This window comes from Papilio machaon, chromosome 3, assembly GCF_912999745.1.
Source record: "Papilio machaon chromosome 3, ilPapMach1.1, whole genome shotgun sequence".
In the NCBI taxonomy this organism is placed as follows: Eukaryota; Metazoa; Arthropoda; class Insecta; order Lepidoptera; family Papilionidae; genus Papilio; species Papilio machaon.
Genome location: NC_059988.1, coordinates 8,848,408 through 8,861,446, shown reverse-complemented (window position 1 = coordinate 8,861,446; position 13,039 = coordinate 8,848,408). Strand labels below are relative to the sequence as shown.

Below are 13,039 nucleotides of genomic sequence, written 5' to 3'. Positions count from 1 at the left end.
ATATTGGACTACAGACGCTAAAAAACCTATAAAATATACAAGATATAAAAAAGAGGTACGTAACGCAGATAATCGAAAAATAAATTTAATGCACTCCATTTCCGAAATAATTTAATGAATAAAATTACTTTACTATGTTAAGCTTACCTAAGACAAAAAATATAATCGTTATAAAAACCATTTTCCCTACAAGAAATATAATTTTATAGCCTGTTTTCAATTTCTTCCAGTCTTATGTACTCAATAAAAAACACATTACATTTCAATCAACCTTTATCGATGTGCATTCAAATATTGCTCGCAAGAATACGCTCAATAACGAACTTAAATAAGAGCTACGTATTTAATAAATTATTAATTAATCAATTAAATAAGTATTCGTTCAAACCGTGTTGATTTTGAAATTTTGAAATCTTAACAAAAACAAATCTTGGCCAAATTAGAAAAAATCTCCGTAAAGGGGTAAAGACAAAATCGCGAATTTGCAATTTTGTTTTCGACCACCAATATTACGCAATTTTTTTTAAATGTTTTAAGATGAATGAAGTATTTCTCTTAAAATACGTAACAGAATAAAATTTTATTAAGTTTTTAAAACGTAAATGATTTAATAAAACATTTAAAAAAAATTCAATTCATAAACATCAAATAGCGTATAATCTGTAACGCTGTCATTTTTTATCTGTATATTGCACTGACGTTTCTGTTTCGCTCTTCCTCGATCTTTTAACATCGGCCATTTTTGCCGAAAGTCTGTGTTCTGTTTGGGTCACGAATCTTTTCGTGTCCCTTAGATCACTAATTTAAAGTTCAATCAAGATGGTGCAGAAGAAGGTAAAAACCATGTGCGTTTAGTAAATTACTATATTTTATTAGCAAAAGTTGCAAAGTTTATGTATTGACTGTAACTTTGTGTTAAGTGTTTAAAACGTTTCTTGTTTTGGTGTGATAGAACCAAGTGTCTAAATAGTTCTTAGGACAATTGTGTGAAATGTTACTATTTGTTTTCTGGCTAGTTGGATGTAAACAATTTAGCAATGCTAGTTCAAAGTTTTTCTCGTGTTTAAAAAACATAACCTTATAAAACAAGAGCATGGTGTTAATGCATTACGAATTAACCGGCTAGAAAGTGTGCTGTTTAATTATAACATATTTAATTTATCTATAAACAGTAATTTACGATGCTTTACAATATATTCTTAATTTCAGCCTAAGAAGAAGGTAGGGAAAAAAGTTGCGGCAGCCCCATTGGTTGTCAAGAAAGTTGAACCCAAGAAGATTGTCAACCCTCTCTTCGAGAAGAGGACAAAGAACTTTGCTATTGGTGAGTTTGAAACACTTATGCAGTATCAACAATTATTTTTTTATGACCATAAATGATGTAGAAACATTTACTGAAATACCATGAGGTATACAAATATACGAGCTTTTTAACACTGATATTGGTCCTAATTTTATGATAATTCAATTTAAATTTGAAACATTTCATTTAGGTATAGTTATTAGTTGTTTTTTGCTGCAAACAATAATTGAGACTTTTGTCAGGTCAGGATATCCAGCCCACACGTGACCTGTCCCGTTTCGTGAGATGGCCCAAGTACATCCGCATCCAGCGCCAAAAGGCGGTTCTTCAACGCCGTCTCAAGGTCCCACCACCAATCAACCAGTTCACCCAGACCCTCGATAAGACCACAGGTATTAATAACTACAAAAACTTATAATATAACCTAGACCATACAATCTAATGTTTAAAATTCAAATGACTAACTGAAAATTGTGGTAAGTGGTTTAAAATTCATCAACATATTTCATTCCGTTACAATTTTTCTGCATTAAAGTAGAATCCAGCTAAAAGTTAGTGGCTTTAAATATATTAATATAACTTAAATTCAAATGATGAACATCAAATGCAACTATGAATCACTATGATTATTAAAAACAATACGAGCTTTTTAACTCTGATATAATTAAATTGGTGTCATAAAAAATGTTGTGTTATGAGCAAAATTAACATGAAATACATTATTCCAGCCAAAGGTCTGTTCAAGCTTTTAGAGAAGTACAGGCCAGAGACTGAGGCGGTCAGGAAAGAGCGATTGAGGAAAGCTGCTGAAGCTAAGGTTTGTATCTTCTACACTATATAATATAAATATTATAGATTTACATGTTAATAACAAATACATTCAAAAAATGTTGAACCAATTACAAAAATACTTTATCCATTAGAATACTATATCATAAACTTTATTACACTATGACTTATTGTCCTTCAAGAAGTGAGTGTATCACCATCACAAAAGCCGGCAATGCATCTGTGATTATTCTGGTATTGCAGATGTCCATGGGCGTTGATGAACACTTTGGTGTTCCAGCTACTCGTTTGTCCCCTTCTCTTATAAAAAAAAAATATTAATTTTAGGAAATTTTCAAAATGACAGCATAATAACATATAACAAATACAAATTATATGATGCATAACAAATTAATTCAGATGGCCATGAAGACCTCTAACCACCAAGATCTCTGATGAAATCTTAAAAATAATAAAAAACAAACCTTTTTCTATGAAATCTAAGTTGTTTATTATATTCCAGATTGCCAAGAAAGATGAGCCACCAGCGAAGAGGCCCAATACAGTTCGTGCCGGCACAAACACTGTCACCAAGCTTGTGGAGAAGAAGAAGGCTCAGCTTGTTGTGATTGCACACGATGTTGACCCTATTGAGGTAAATTATAATTACTAAATGTTTATTTCAGGTTAGGTTAGAATTTAACTATTCTGAGCATCTTTCATTACTATGCCTACATTATTGTTATTTAATTTACTAAAAATTTTCAATGTATTTGCACAATAATCTTATAAACAAGTTTGGATGTTACAAGGTTTTTCTAGAACGGCTCAACAGTGGAAGAACACAGGCTATTAAAGTTTTATTTAATTCCGCACCAACGAAATCTCGGTCGCGTGCAAAATCTAGTCTATTATCTTTAAATTATATTATCATCATCAATCTGCACTTATCCCTGTTGAGGGTCGGCTCAGTATGTACTATTTCTCCATACATCTCTATCAGCCGTCATAACTGAATTTACCACCTTCTTATGTATACATATCCTCTTCACCGATTCACACAATCCATCCATACTTTCTTTGGTCTTCTACCTTTATAGCCATCCACATTCAATCTCATTACTTTTTTGTTTATGTGATCATCATCCCTCCGCATAACAGGTCTAAACCACGCTAACCTTCTGCTCCCCAATTATTTAATAACTGGGGCTACTTTCAAACTTCCAGAAAAAACTACTTTTAAATTATCTAATGATGTAAGAATTTCTTCACCTGAGGCTGTAAATACAAAGATATTTACATGCTGCATGAAGATTGTTGACTCTGATTTTACTCAAACCTTAAATAACAGTAGTCATTCTGTCACAGTCTAAATGATGTGTTATCTTACAGCTGGTGTTGTTCTTACCCGCCCTCTGCCGTAAGATGGGTGTGCCGTATTGCATTGTGAAGGGCAAGTCGAGGCTCGGAGCTCTAGTGCACCGCAAGACTTGCACCAGCTTAGCTTTGACACATGTGAGTAGTTTTTTTATTTTTTTTACGTAAAACCTTGTTCATGGAATAAGTTTTTGATGTCTGCTAAGATGAAAAAGTTGTTACAATTAATGACCAATGTTAATTTGTTGTGTTTTTAACTGCCTTATTTCTTGTTTTATTTGAATTTAATCAAAAGATGTGCATAAAATGATGATGTATTTGCTAACCAAATGCTATGCGGATAACTTTTCTACCACCAAAATAGATTATCTGATTTGCCACATCTTTTTACCGTTTCTTACCTCTCACTATTGAAACTCATTCTCAACATATTTGACATCAAAAACTATGTTAAAGGTGGAATCTGGTGACCGAGCATCATTCTCCAAGCTGGTGGAAGCCATCAAGACCAACTTCAATGAGCGGTACGAGGAGTTGCGCCGACACTGGGGCGGTGGAGTTCTCGGCAACAAGTCTAACGCGCGCATCGCCAAGCTGGAGAAGGCTAGGGCGCGTGAAATCGCTCAGAAACAGGGCTAGGACACAATAAACTTTAATTACGTTTAATTTTGACTTTTATTTTACATATAGCAGGATGGATGAGACCCATTGTTACGTTATTTGACTAGCGTATGTCTGCGCAGATAAGTCCAGTGACCGTGGGTTTCTGACACCAAAATCTCGTTTAAAAGATTGTTTATGTTTTGTTAAAGATATTGACGGACGGAAGATATATATTGTACAGAGATTTTGGTCTTAAAAACAAATCATCTAAATTGCGAATTGCCATTTTCATTTGGATGAGTCTGCAGCGCAGAACTACAACACACAATATCAAAACAATCTACGGTGCTCTTGTACGCATGATCATGTGCTTTATGAACGAGGGTTTGAGTTTGAAAACTGAAGCTGAATAATACTAGAAACTAGACTATACTTTCTATAATACACTAACTAGAAATTCCAGAAGACATTTGTCTTGATGTTAAACTGTCCGGACAGCGCCATCTAGTTACAAATGTCAAAACTTTTACACAACTTGGTACTATTAGTGTAAAGTATCAAATCAAGATGGCGCTAAATTTATTATTTTGATGACTTGTGAAATTACAGCTAGTTAAAGTAAAAATAATGTACAGAAGAAAATATTTTCATTCAATTAAAACAATACGGATAATTCAAATAGAAAGAGATAAAAACCTCATCCAGTAAATAATGACCTGCCAGGACCTTATTTAAGGGAAGTGAATTTACGACTGACTTTATCTTGATTTACGTTCTGATAGAATCCGAAACAAATAGACTATCACAAACATGTTTAATCAATCAAATTGATTTAGGTATGCTTCAGATAAAATTAAATGGCAATAGGACACGCAACTCCACAATAATAGTCCCCAGCTAGATGTTAAGTTGAAAGTCGGCTTAAAAAATTCCTTAAAAATGTTTCCCCAACAAGTAATTAACCTTTTAACATAGCCCGGTGCGCTAAAAATCAATATTCAAAAGTTCCAGAGTGATTCCAGGAAGCATCAAAGCAACGAAATTGCTTTTCGGGCTCGATACTCGCCTCTTGGAAGTGCAACCGCGCCCGTAGTCCGTTTGATAAAACCAAATACGCTTGTCATTCAGACTATCCTGAAAAGTTACACTTTAAATATAAATAATTTATAACTACCGCACTCAAAGTCGCGTTATAGTTATTTAAGTGTAAATTTTCATACTAAAGTCTATTATTGGGATAAAGTTACTAATACAGCTTAAATTAACACGCGAACCTGAAAAGCGAAAGTCAAAAAGACCGCAATATTTTCTCGCTTTAAGAGATTTCTCTCTATCCCGAATGTCTCGCTTATGAAGGGCGTTTTTTGGAACCGGACTCTCGCTTAAAGAGGTTTCTCGTTTAACCAGTTCTCCTTTATCCAGGTTCGACTGTATGAATATAAAAAATTTACCACTGGTCATTACCGTCGAAACCCTCCTATTAAAACGTGTAATCTCACATTCGTTTAAAAATTACATAACAAATGGAAACCTGACGATCAAAAATATAAATAAATTGTCATTTTCTAATGTATGTTGACTTAGAGATTAAAAATAGGTAGCTACATGTTTTAAACTATTGTCCACAATAGAAGAATGTTTCCATTCTGTGTCTGAAGTTCTTTGACCTCTTTAAACATTCCATTCCTTCGTATTCTGAATGCAATTTCTGTTATTTTATTATATGTTATTCTTTGATCTTTTTGTGTAACTTCTTTACATTTAACGATTTAACTTCCGTAGCAGACATGAGATTAACATATTTTTATTACTTGCGTCTAACTAAATATATTAAAAACGTAATAAATTTTAACACACGACTGTCGAACTTTTCTTTGTGATGCTTTTTTCGTTTTGTCAATTCCATGCAAACAATAACAATTTTTATTGCAACAGTTATTTGCTTTTGAAACTACGAGATTTTTTTTAACTATATAACCTTTTTTGTTTGTTTCAAAACTGTAATTACTTAATAATATTGGCAGAATAATTCACAATGACATATCCTACGCATATACCTATATACTTTCAGGTGTTACGACAGACAGGGAGAATAAACTCACAGTGTGAAAAGCAAAAAAATTGAAAAAAAATAACATTTTGTTTACTATACGGACGACTTTGCAATTATAAAATAGTATAATATCAAGACAAGGAAGTCAAATAAGTCGTTATTACAGTCGTTTAAATAATATATTTCTCTACACTTAAAGACTTTTTCACAAAAGGTTCTGTGTAATTAGAAATGTTACGTCTCGAAATAAACGGTAGAGTGTTGAAATACGTTGTATGAAGTTGCGCAACGGTTGTAATAAACTCGTGTAATGTAATGTTATATCAAATATACAGTAATTAGACCTACGGGACTTCATTAGTCAATGGCTGAAGTTAATTTAATTGCATTAGATGATTACGCAAATTAAAACATATAAGTCCTGTATAACAACGACATGTATATTTATATGAATTTAATTATTTGACATTATAAAGTTTCCGCGTCCATGTTATTCCAGACTATGTTCTACATGTGTGCCAAATTTCATCAAGTTACATTGAGCCATTCTGGAGATACCTTCAAACAAACATCCATCCATCTAAACATTCGCATCTATTATATATATATAAAAGAAAGTCGTGTTAGTTACACTATTTATAACTCAAGAACGGCTGAATCGATTTGACTGAAAATTGGTGGGCAGGTAGCTTAGAACCAGAAAACGGACATAGGATAATTTTTACCACATTTTCTAGTTTTTATTCCGCGCGGACGGAGTCACGGTTAAAAGCTAGTTTATAATATTACATTGTAGTAAGATTATATCTAAATATTTTCTAAATCTAAACATCTCAATAAAAAAGAAATTAATCCTTCAATAACCATAAAAATGCTCAAATTACGTCAGCCAGTTTGTAGATTAATAATTACTTACCGTTTTAAAATAATTCTAAACAAGTGCAATAATCTAAATACAATTTCATTAACGCGAGTGCTTTGATAGCTGACTTAGATAACGCTGTCCTTGTTGCAATTAAGTTAAACGACTTTTGAAAATTGTTACTTGATCATTACATTTGACCTTACAACCGTAGGTGACATTTCACTAAAGAAAGATAAATTTAAGTTAAAAAAAAACATTGATTGAACGGAAAGAATAGAACATTCGAAAATTTAGTCTTGGACTATTCGTGTAGTGAACAAAATTCTACCACCAAGTTTAGTCTAGTTAGAATGAGTAATTTGTTTCAATAAGCTTTGAATATTTTTATGAAAAATATGTACAATATTTACAAATACACGGAATTGAAAGAAAACTTGATGACTAGCATATGTGTTTATGCTTATGTCCAGACTATGTTCTACATTTGTGCCAAATTTCATCGAGATATCTTGAGCCGTTCCGGAGGTACCTTCAAACAAACATCTATCCATTCATCCATTCATCTATCCAAACATTCGCATTTATAATATTAGTAAGAAGTAAGATTATTTCATAAGACTTTTCGATTGCGTTTTCTGGGCTTAGGATATTCTAGAAATGTTGTCTTGTACAGTTTATGCCCCTAAAATTAATTACGGCAGTGAACGCATCGTATATCCGTAATATATTTTCATTTATTTATCTACTACTAGTTTTTACCCGCGACTCCGTCTGCGCGGAATAAAGAAGAGTAAACGGGGTAAAAATTATCCTATGTCCGTTTCCTGGTTCTAAGCTACCTGCCCACCAATTTTCAGTGAAATCGATTCAGCCGTTCTTGAGTTATAAATAGTGTAACTAACATTTTTTTTTTTGTGACTGAGTAGTCACTGTTTGCCTTGAGGAGGCATTTACAGTTTCACCGGGCTTGAGGTGGCCGGGCGCAGATGGCGCTTAGCCTAAACCTCGTTTAAGAGTAACTAGGCTCGAGGGCTCCCTCAGGAGCCTCGGCTCGGGCTGTTACTTCGTTATTATTACCGGATTGGGAGGTCACCGAGCTCTTAGGTCGCTTCGGTGGACGCTCCATGGAGTGACTGGGCGCAAGGGCCCCCGAGAGGGGACCTCGGCTTGGGCTGTCACTCATTACGCGTTTAGTATTCCGATTCAAGGGTGCCCGAGAGGGCCGAACCTCGGCTTGATCGGTTGCTATTATCTGATTGCTATTATTAATACAGCTAACATTACTACCACTTCGGAAAGCGTTAGCGCTGGGAGAAGAAGTGGCGGAAGAAACTCCAGCAACGCTTCTACTATTAATAGGAGAAAACCTGCCTGCTATGAGGCCGTATCGCGAGAATGATTGTCGCAGCCGACATCGACTGCGGCGTGTGATCTGTTTGTGATGTTTGAGCTTAGCCTGGGCGATAGTAATTGCATCGTCTTGAAAGTCAAGAACGTGCCTAGGTCTACGATAATCCCGACGAAACTTACCGAGCGCGATTGGATTGTAGGTGGCGGCACCTACAACTAGCGGATTAGGATGACCGACGGCAGAGTCAAAATAACGACCTTAATTCTGTGATTTAAAAAACTTATTACCTTTGAAATTTGAAAAATCTTTTGATAAAATATTAACGTATTTTCAGGACGGCAACAATACAGAAATAATCCGAAAGCTATTAAAACGAGCCGCATTGTTTACGTAAACTTGCTCATTCATCCTGTTGAATCTATAAAAAAATTGCTTCAACAACAAACACGTTTAAAACGTACCAACAGATAATGTTAAATATGAATGCTGATAGATATAATGTTTTTGCGCCAATTTGTTGATTTTAATCCCGTACGTTGGCCTTTTATAACAAACGGTGGAATTCAGGATATTTAGATACGTGATGAATAAAATAACTGCTGATGCTTTTTTACAATGAACTAATCAGCTCTTGCCCACGATTATTGACCTGAACTGACGTTACGTGAAGATGGTACGGTATAACTAGTTTATTAACCCTACCCTTGAAGATTAAAAGACATGACAATACTGTTATAATACATCGTGCGACGGTGAAATAACACGACCACACAGAACACAGGCGTAAAGTGGAAGCAATTCCACGTTTTGTCTGATGACCTAACTTTAGTCCTCTTTCCCTTTTTCTTATTAGGAATGGATGGGAAGGAAAAGTTGATTTGGCGGCAGAGAGGACGCATAGAAAGGGGCAATATTCTTTTTCTGTGCGTCCTCTTATGTGTTGATTAAAGGTAGGCAACGTATCTGCATTTGCAGATGTCTATGGGCAACGGTCGCCTCGCTATTTAGGCGAATTCAAGTGGGAGTTTGCTAGTTTGCCACCTTTTGATATAAAAAATCAGGAAAAGATGCAAGGGAAAAGATGTTTATCTTCTTCTCCACTTCTCTTTCCCATCCCTTCCTTATAAGAATAGGGCGGAATAGAAAGAGGACTACAGTTAGGCCTCTGGAACTCACACTCATCAGACTGTGTGCGAAATTACTTCAACTTGATACCTGCTTCTGTGTGGTTGTGTTATTCCTCCGGTCGAGCCGGTTCATTCCTGCAACAGGTGTAGATGTTGCTGGCGTTTACCACACTTATCTTTTCTAGTAAATCTGCGCCATAGTACAACAAAAGTACCCGTTTTATATTTCAATTTGCTGTGTTGAGTTCAAGTTGCTATAATGATGAACCTTCGTTAGGAGATGGCTTCAAAAGAAGAATAAACTCACCATATCTTTAACAAGATATAATAAGCGAGTTACAATGAAGTCGAGCTGATACTTTAAAACATTTTTATACCTTCAATTAAAATTTACGAAGTGTACGGAGAAGAATGAAATTGACGTCAGACGTGGAATGACGTCATTCTTTGTCTAGTCTATATTGTTAATCAATACCTCTTGTACTTGATATCATGCTTGTCAACGTTTTTATTTAAAAAATTCTTCTTTTTTCTTCACAGTCTTCAAGTGGGTGAGCTTCCAGTGTTTTAAGCGTCGAGGGAACTAAAAAGGTTGTAACGATGAGTCGCACTGGCCGTCTTTAAATATGCATCTTAAAATAATACTAATTACTAATATTTTGCCTTCTCTCTCTCTCTCTCTCTCTCTCTCTCTCTCTCTCTCTCTCTCTCTCTCTCTAATCATAATTTCTACTATACGTCAAAGTAAAATTCTATTCAACTTAACTCTAAGTTGTAAATTACTTAAGCACATAATTCTTGTACAACAATTCATAGATCCTTAACTATGTTAATTTCATTATTGCATTATCTAGCGTTAACAGTAGTGATGCAACGGATGTCTGTTTCCGTTTCCGCAAGTGCGGAAGTTCCGCGTGCTTTTCAACATCCGTTTCTGCTTCTGTTTCCGCAACTTTTATAACGGAGATAAAACGGAACTTTACGACGGCTGAGAGATCCAAATGCGCGGCGCGAGACGCGCAGTCCGTGCGCGGCCTTTCGGCACTTGTCGCATTTGTTTGTTTACGTACTTTTTTTGTGAATTTAAGCGCGTAATATTTTCTGCTGCTGTTTGAAACAATCAGTTTCTCTTGCTGGAGTTAACTGTCTAGTTGTTGTCCATATAAAATTTAACAACTGGCAAAATGTGACTATTTCATACTTACGAGTTATTAAATGTACTTTTGAATAAGTGATAACCATGTAATATATCATCATCATTATTATCATCAGCTCACTATACATCCCCACTAAGGGGCTCGGAGCCTACCCCAAATTAGGGGTGACTAGGCCATAGTCAACCACACAGGCCCAGAGCGGGTTGACTTCACACATATCATTGAATTTTTTCTCAGATATGTGCAGTCAGCATCACTATGGGTTCTTTCACCGTAAGAACGTCGGATAAATGTACATATTATGTAAATCGAAAAACACATTGGTACATGGCGGGATACGAACCCAGCCCCTGCAGATTGCAAGTCAAGAGCCACGAGACGCCTAATAATTATATCTTTTTCTAATGTAGATTTGGTGTATTTGATACTTAACACATTCACTGTTTACAAAATAAAAAAGGTAACAGCTGGGAGCCAAATATATAATAATATTTTTATTTTTAAGTTTCAATATTTAAAAGCATTCGTTTGTCAACACGTTTTTTTTTTTTTAACTTATTGCAGCACAGTAAAAATACATACATTGAAGGCTAAAGGACACTGATATCCAATGCCTTAATAAATTAAAAACTAATACAAACTGTTTTTACCAAAAAAATAAATATTTGTTTTATTTTTTCATATTATTTACACTTCTGTTTCCGCATCCGCTTCCGTTTCCGTTTCTGCTAAAAAAAAAATTGACATCTGTTTCCGTTTCTGGTTCCGGTAAGACACTTCCGTTGCATCACTAGTTAACAGTAATCTTACAAACTTAATAACGTACCGAATCGTTTTCTGTTCGTTCCCGTTCAAATCAGGGATGTAAATTTTATTATAATTATTATGCTCGGATCTCTTAAACGACATTTTAAAGATGTTATTGCAATGTTTTAAAGGTTGTCATACACAAAATATTTTATATTAATTATTATTATCTTACTAGCTGTTGCCCGCGACTCCGTCCGCGCGTCTATAAATAAAACTTAATTAGTAGCATACATATTCTATATCCATACCAAATTTCATCTAGATACGTTGAGCCGTTCTGGAGATACTTTCTAACAATCATCCGACCATTGGATGGATGGATCCAAACATTCGTATTTATATTATTAGTAAGATATTGTATATTTAAAAACACATTTCTGTTTTTAAATCTGTCAAGTTAAAGAGAAACCGAATATCCTTGCTTAAGAGTGAGACACTAGACAGTGTGGGACACAGAGTGAGACACATATATACGTGGTTCTCAAAGCAATATTATACATAATGATGTCCTTAAAATCTGTCCGAGTAAAAAAACAACAGCGCAGGATATATTGGAGTGTTCCTAAGTATTTGCGCAAATAGTTCAGACGCGTAGGCGTTAACTTGATGTTTACTTTTTACGCATCATGAGACAAAAGGTGGACATAAGGGTTGACGTGACGTCCTTCACACAAACATTTCTCGTTATATACGCGTAATACCGTCAAAAATAAATGATTCGTAATGAGAAAGGAAAAATCTCCTTAGTACAATATAAACGTTTATATTTTTGTATAGTCAAAACAACAAGATAGTGCATAATATTACATATATAGAAATTTATATAGGTCTTTATATTACTCATAATATACTTTCTTGCTACCATCTAGACCCTCTCTTGTCTTTTACAAAAGTAATTTAAAATTGTGGCACATTTAATTTATTAAATAATAATTTGATTTATTCTATAAAAGACATATGTCTTATTCTAAAATTAAAATATGTATATATGTTAATTTATAAGCGACTTCAAGATCGTTTCGTAATGAAAGTAAAAAAAGTTTTATATGGCGCGAACTTTTTTCATCTTTTGTTGATTTTAATTCGTAACCCCCCGTTGACAGCCCTATTATAGTGCCCTATACGCACGCGCTACCCCTCGAAAAATAACAGGTACGAAATGCTTCACTCCGATCCGTTCGTTCACTCAGTCGCGAAATATCGGGTGAGAGGAGTTAGCGTGCTGGCTGAATGCACATTTATTTTATTTAAAAAAAAGATGCATTAAACGCGCCAATTATGCCATCGACAATTAAAATATGACATGTCAGGTCATGGTTTCAAGATGGCTGATTATTTTGTTTTTTAATTTTACATAGATCTCGAGTATCGTGTATTGACTTTTCGTGTTTTGTTTAGTGATAATTTTTTGTGTTATCTGTGATGCTGTGCGTACTAGTGTGATAATGACAACTGGTAATGTGCTTGGATTTTTCAGTGTAATGGATTATATGGTAAGTAATTAATTTTCAATGTTTCTGTTAAGATGTTCACTTAAAATATATTTATATAGTTATATTCAAATAAGCCTTATTGATAAAAAAAAAACTGTTGAATTCAAAGTAGTAAATAGTCTATTAAATAAA

The 13,039-nt window shown here is 34.4% G+C and overlaps 2 protein-coding genes and 1 non-coding gene across 3 annotated transcripts in view; all 3 read left to right on the top strand.

The window, feature by feature from the left end:
• Positions 1 to 704: 704 nt before the first annotated feature.
• Positions 705 to 4,114, top strand: LOC106711429 (60S ribosomal protein L7a). Its single transcript, XM_014503739.2, has 7 exons — positions 705 to 834; positions 1,210 to 1,324; positions 1,546 to 1,695; positions 2,032 to 2,120; positions 2,595 to 2,726; positions 3,464 to 3,586; positions 3,905 to 4,114. Exons 1-7 carry the CDS (start codon positions 820 to 822, stop codon positions 4,085 to 4,087), a joined length of 807 nt encoding a protein of 268 aa, XP_014359225.1. The 5' UTR covers positions 705 to 819; the 3' UTR covers positions 4,088 to 4,114.
• Positions 1,372 to 1,445, top strand: LOC123723577. The gene has a single exon (XR_006756798.1). It is a non-coding gene; the product is annotated as a small nucleolar RNA SNORD36 (small nucleolar RNA).
• Positions 4,115 to 12,705: 8,591 nt separating the features above from the next.
• LOC106711411 (extensin) overlaps positions 12,706 to 13,039 on the top strand; it is a 59,891-nt gene continuing 59,557 nt past the window's right edge. Inside the window, exon 1 of the mRNA XM_045686387.1 lies at positions 12,706 to 12,907. The gene's annotated coding sequence lies outside the window, so the exon portion shown is untranslated. The remainder of the gene's footprint in view (positions 12,908 to 13,039) is intronic.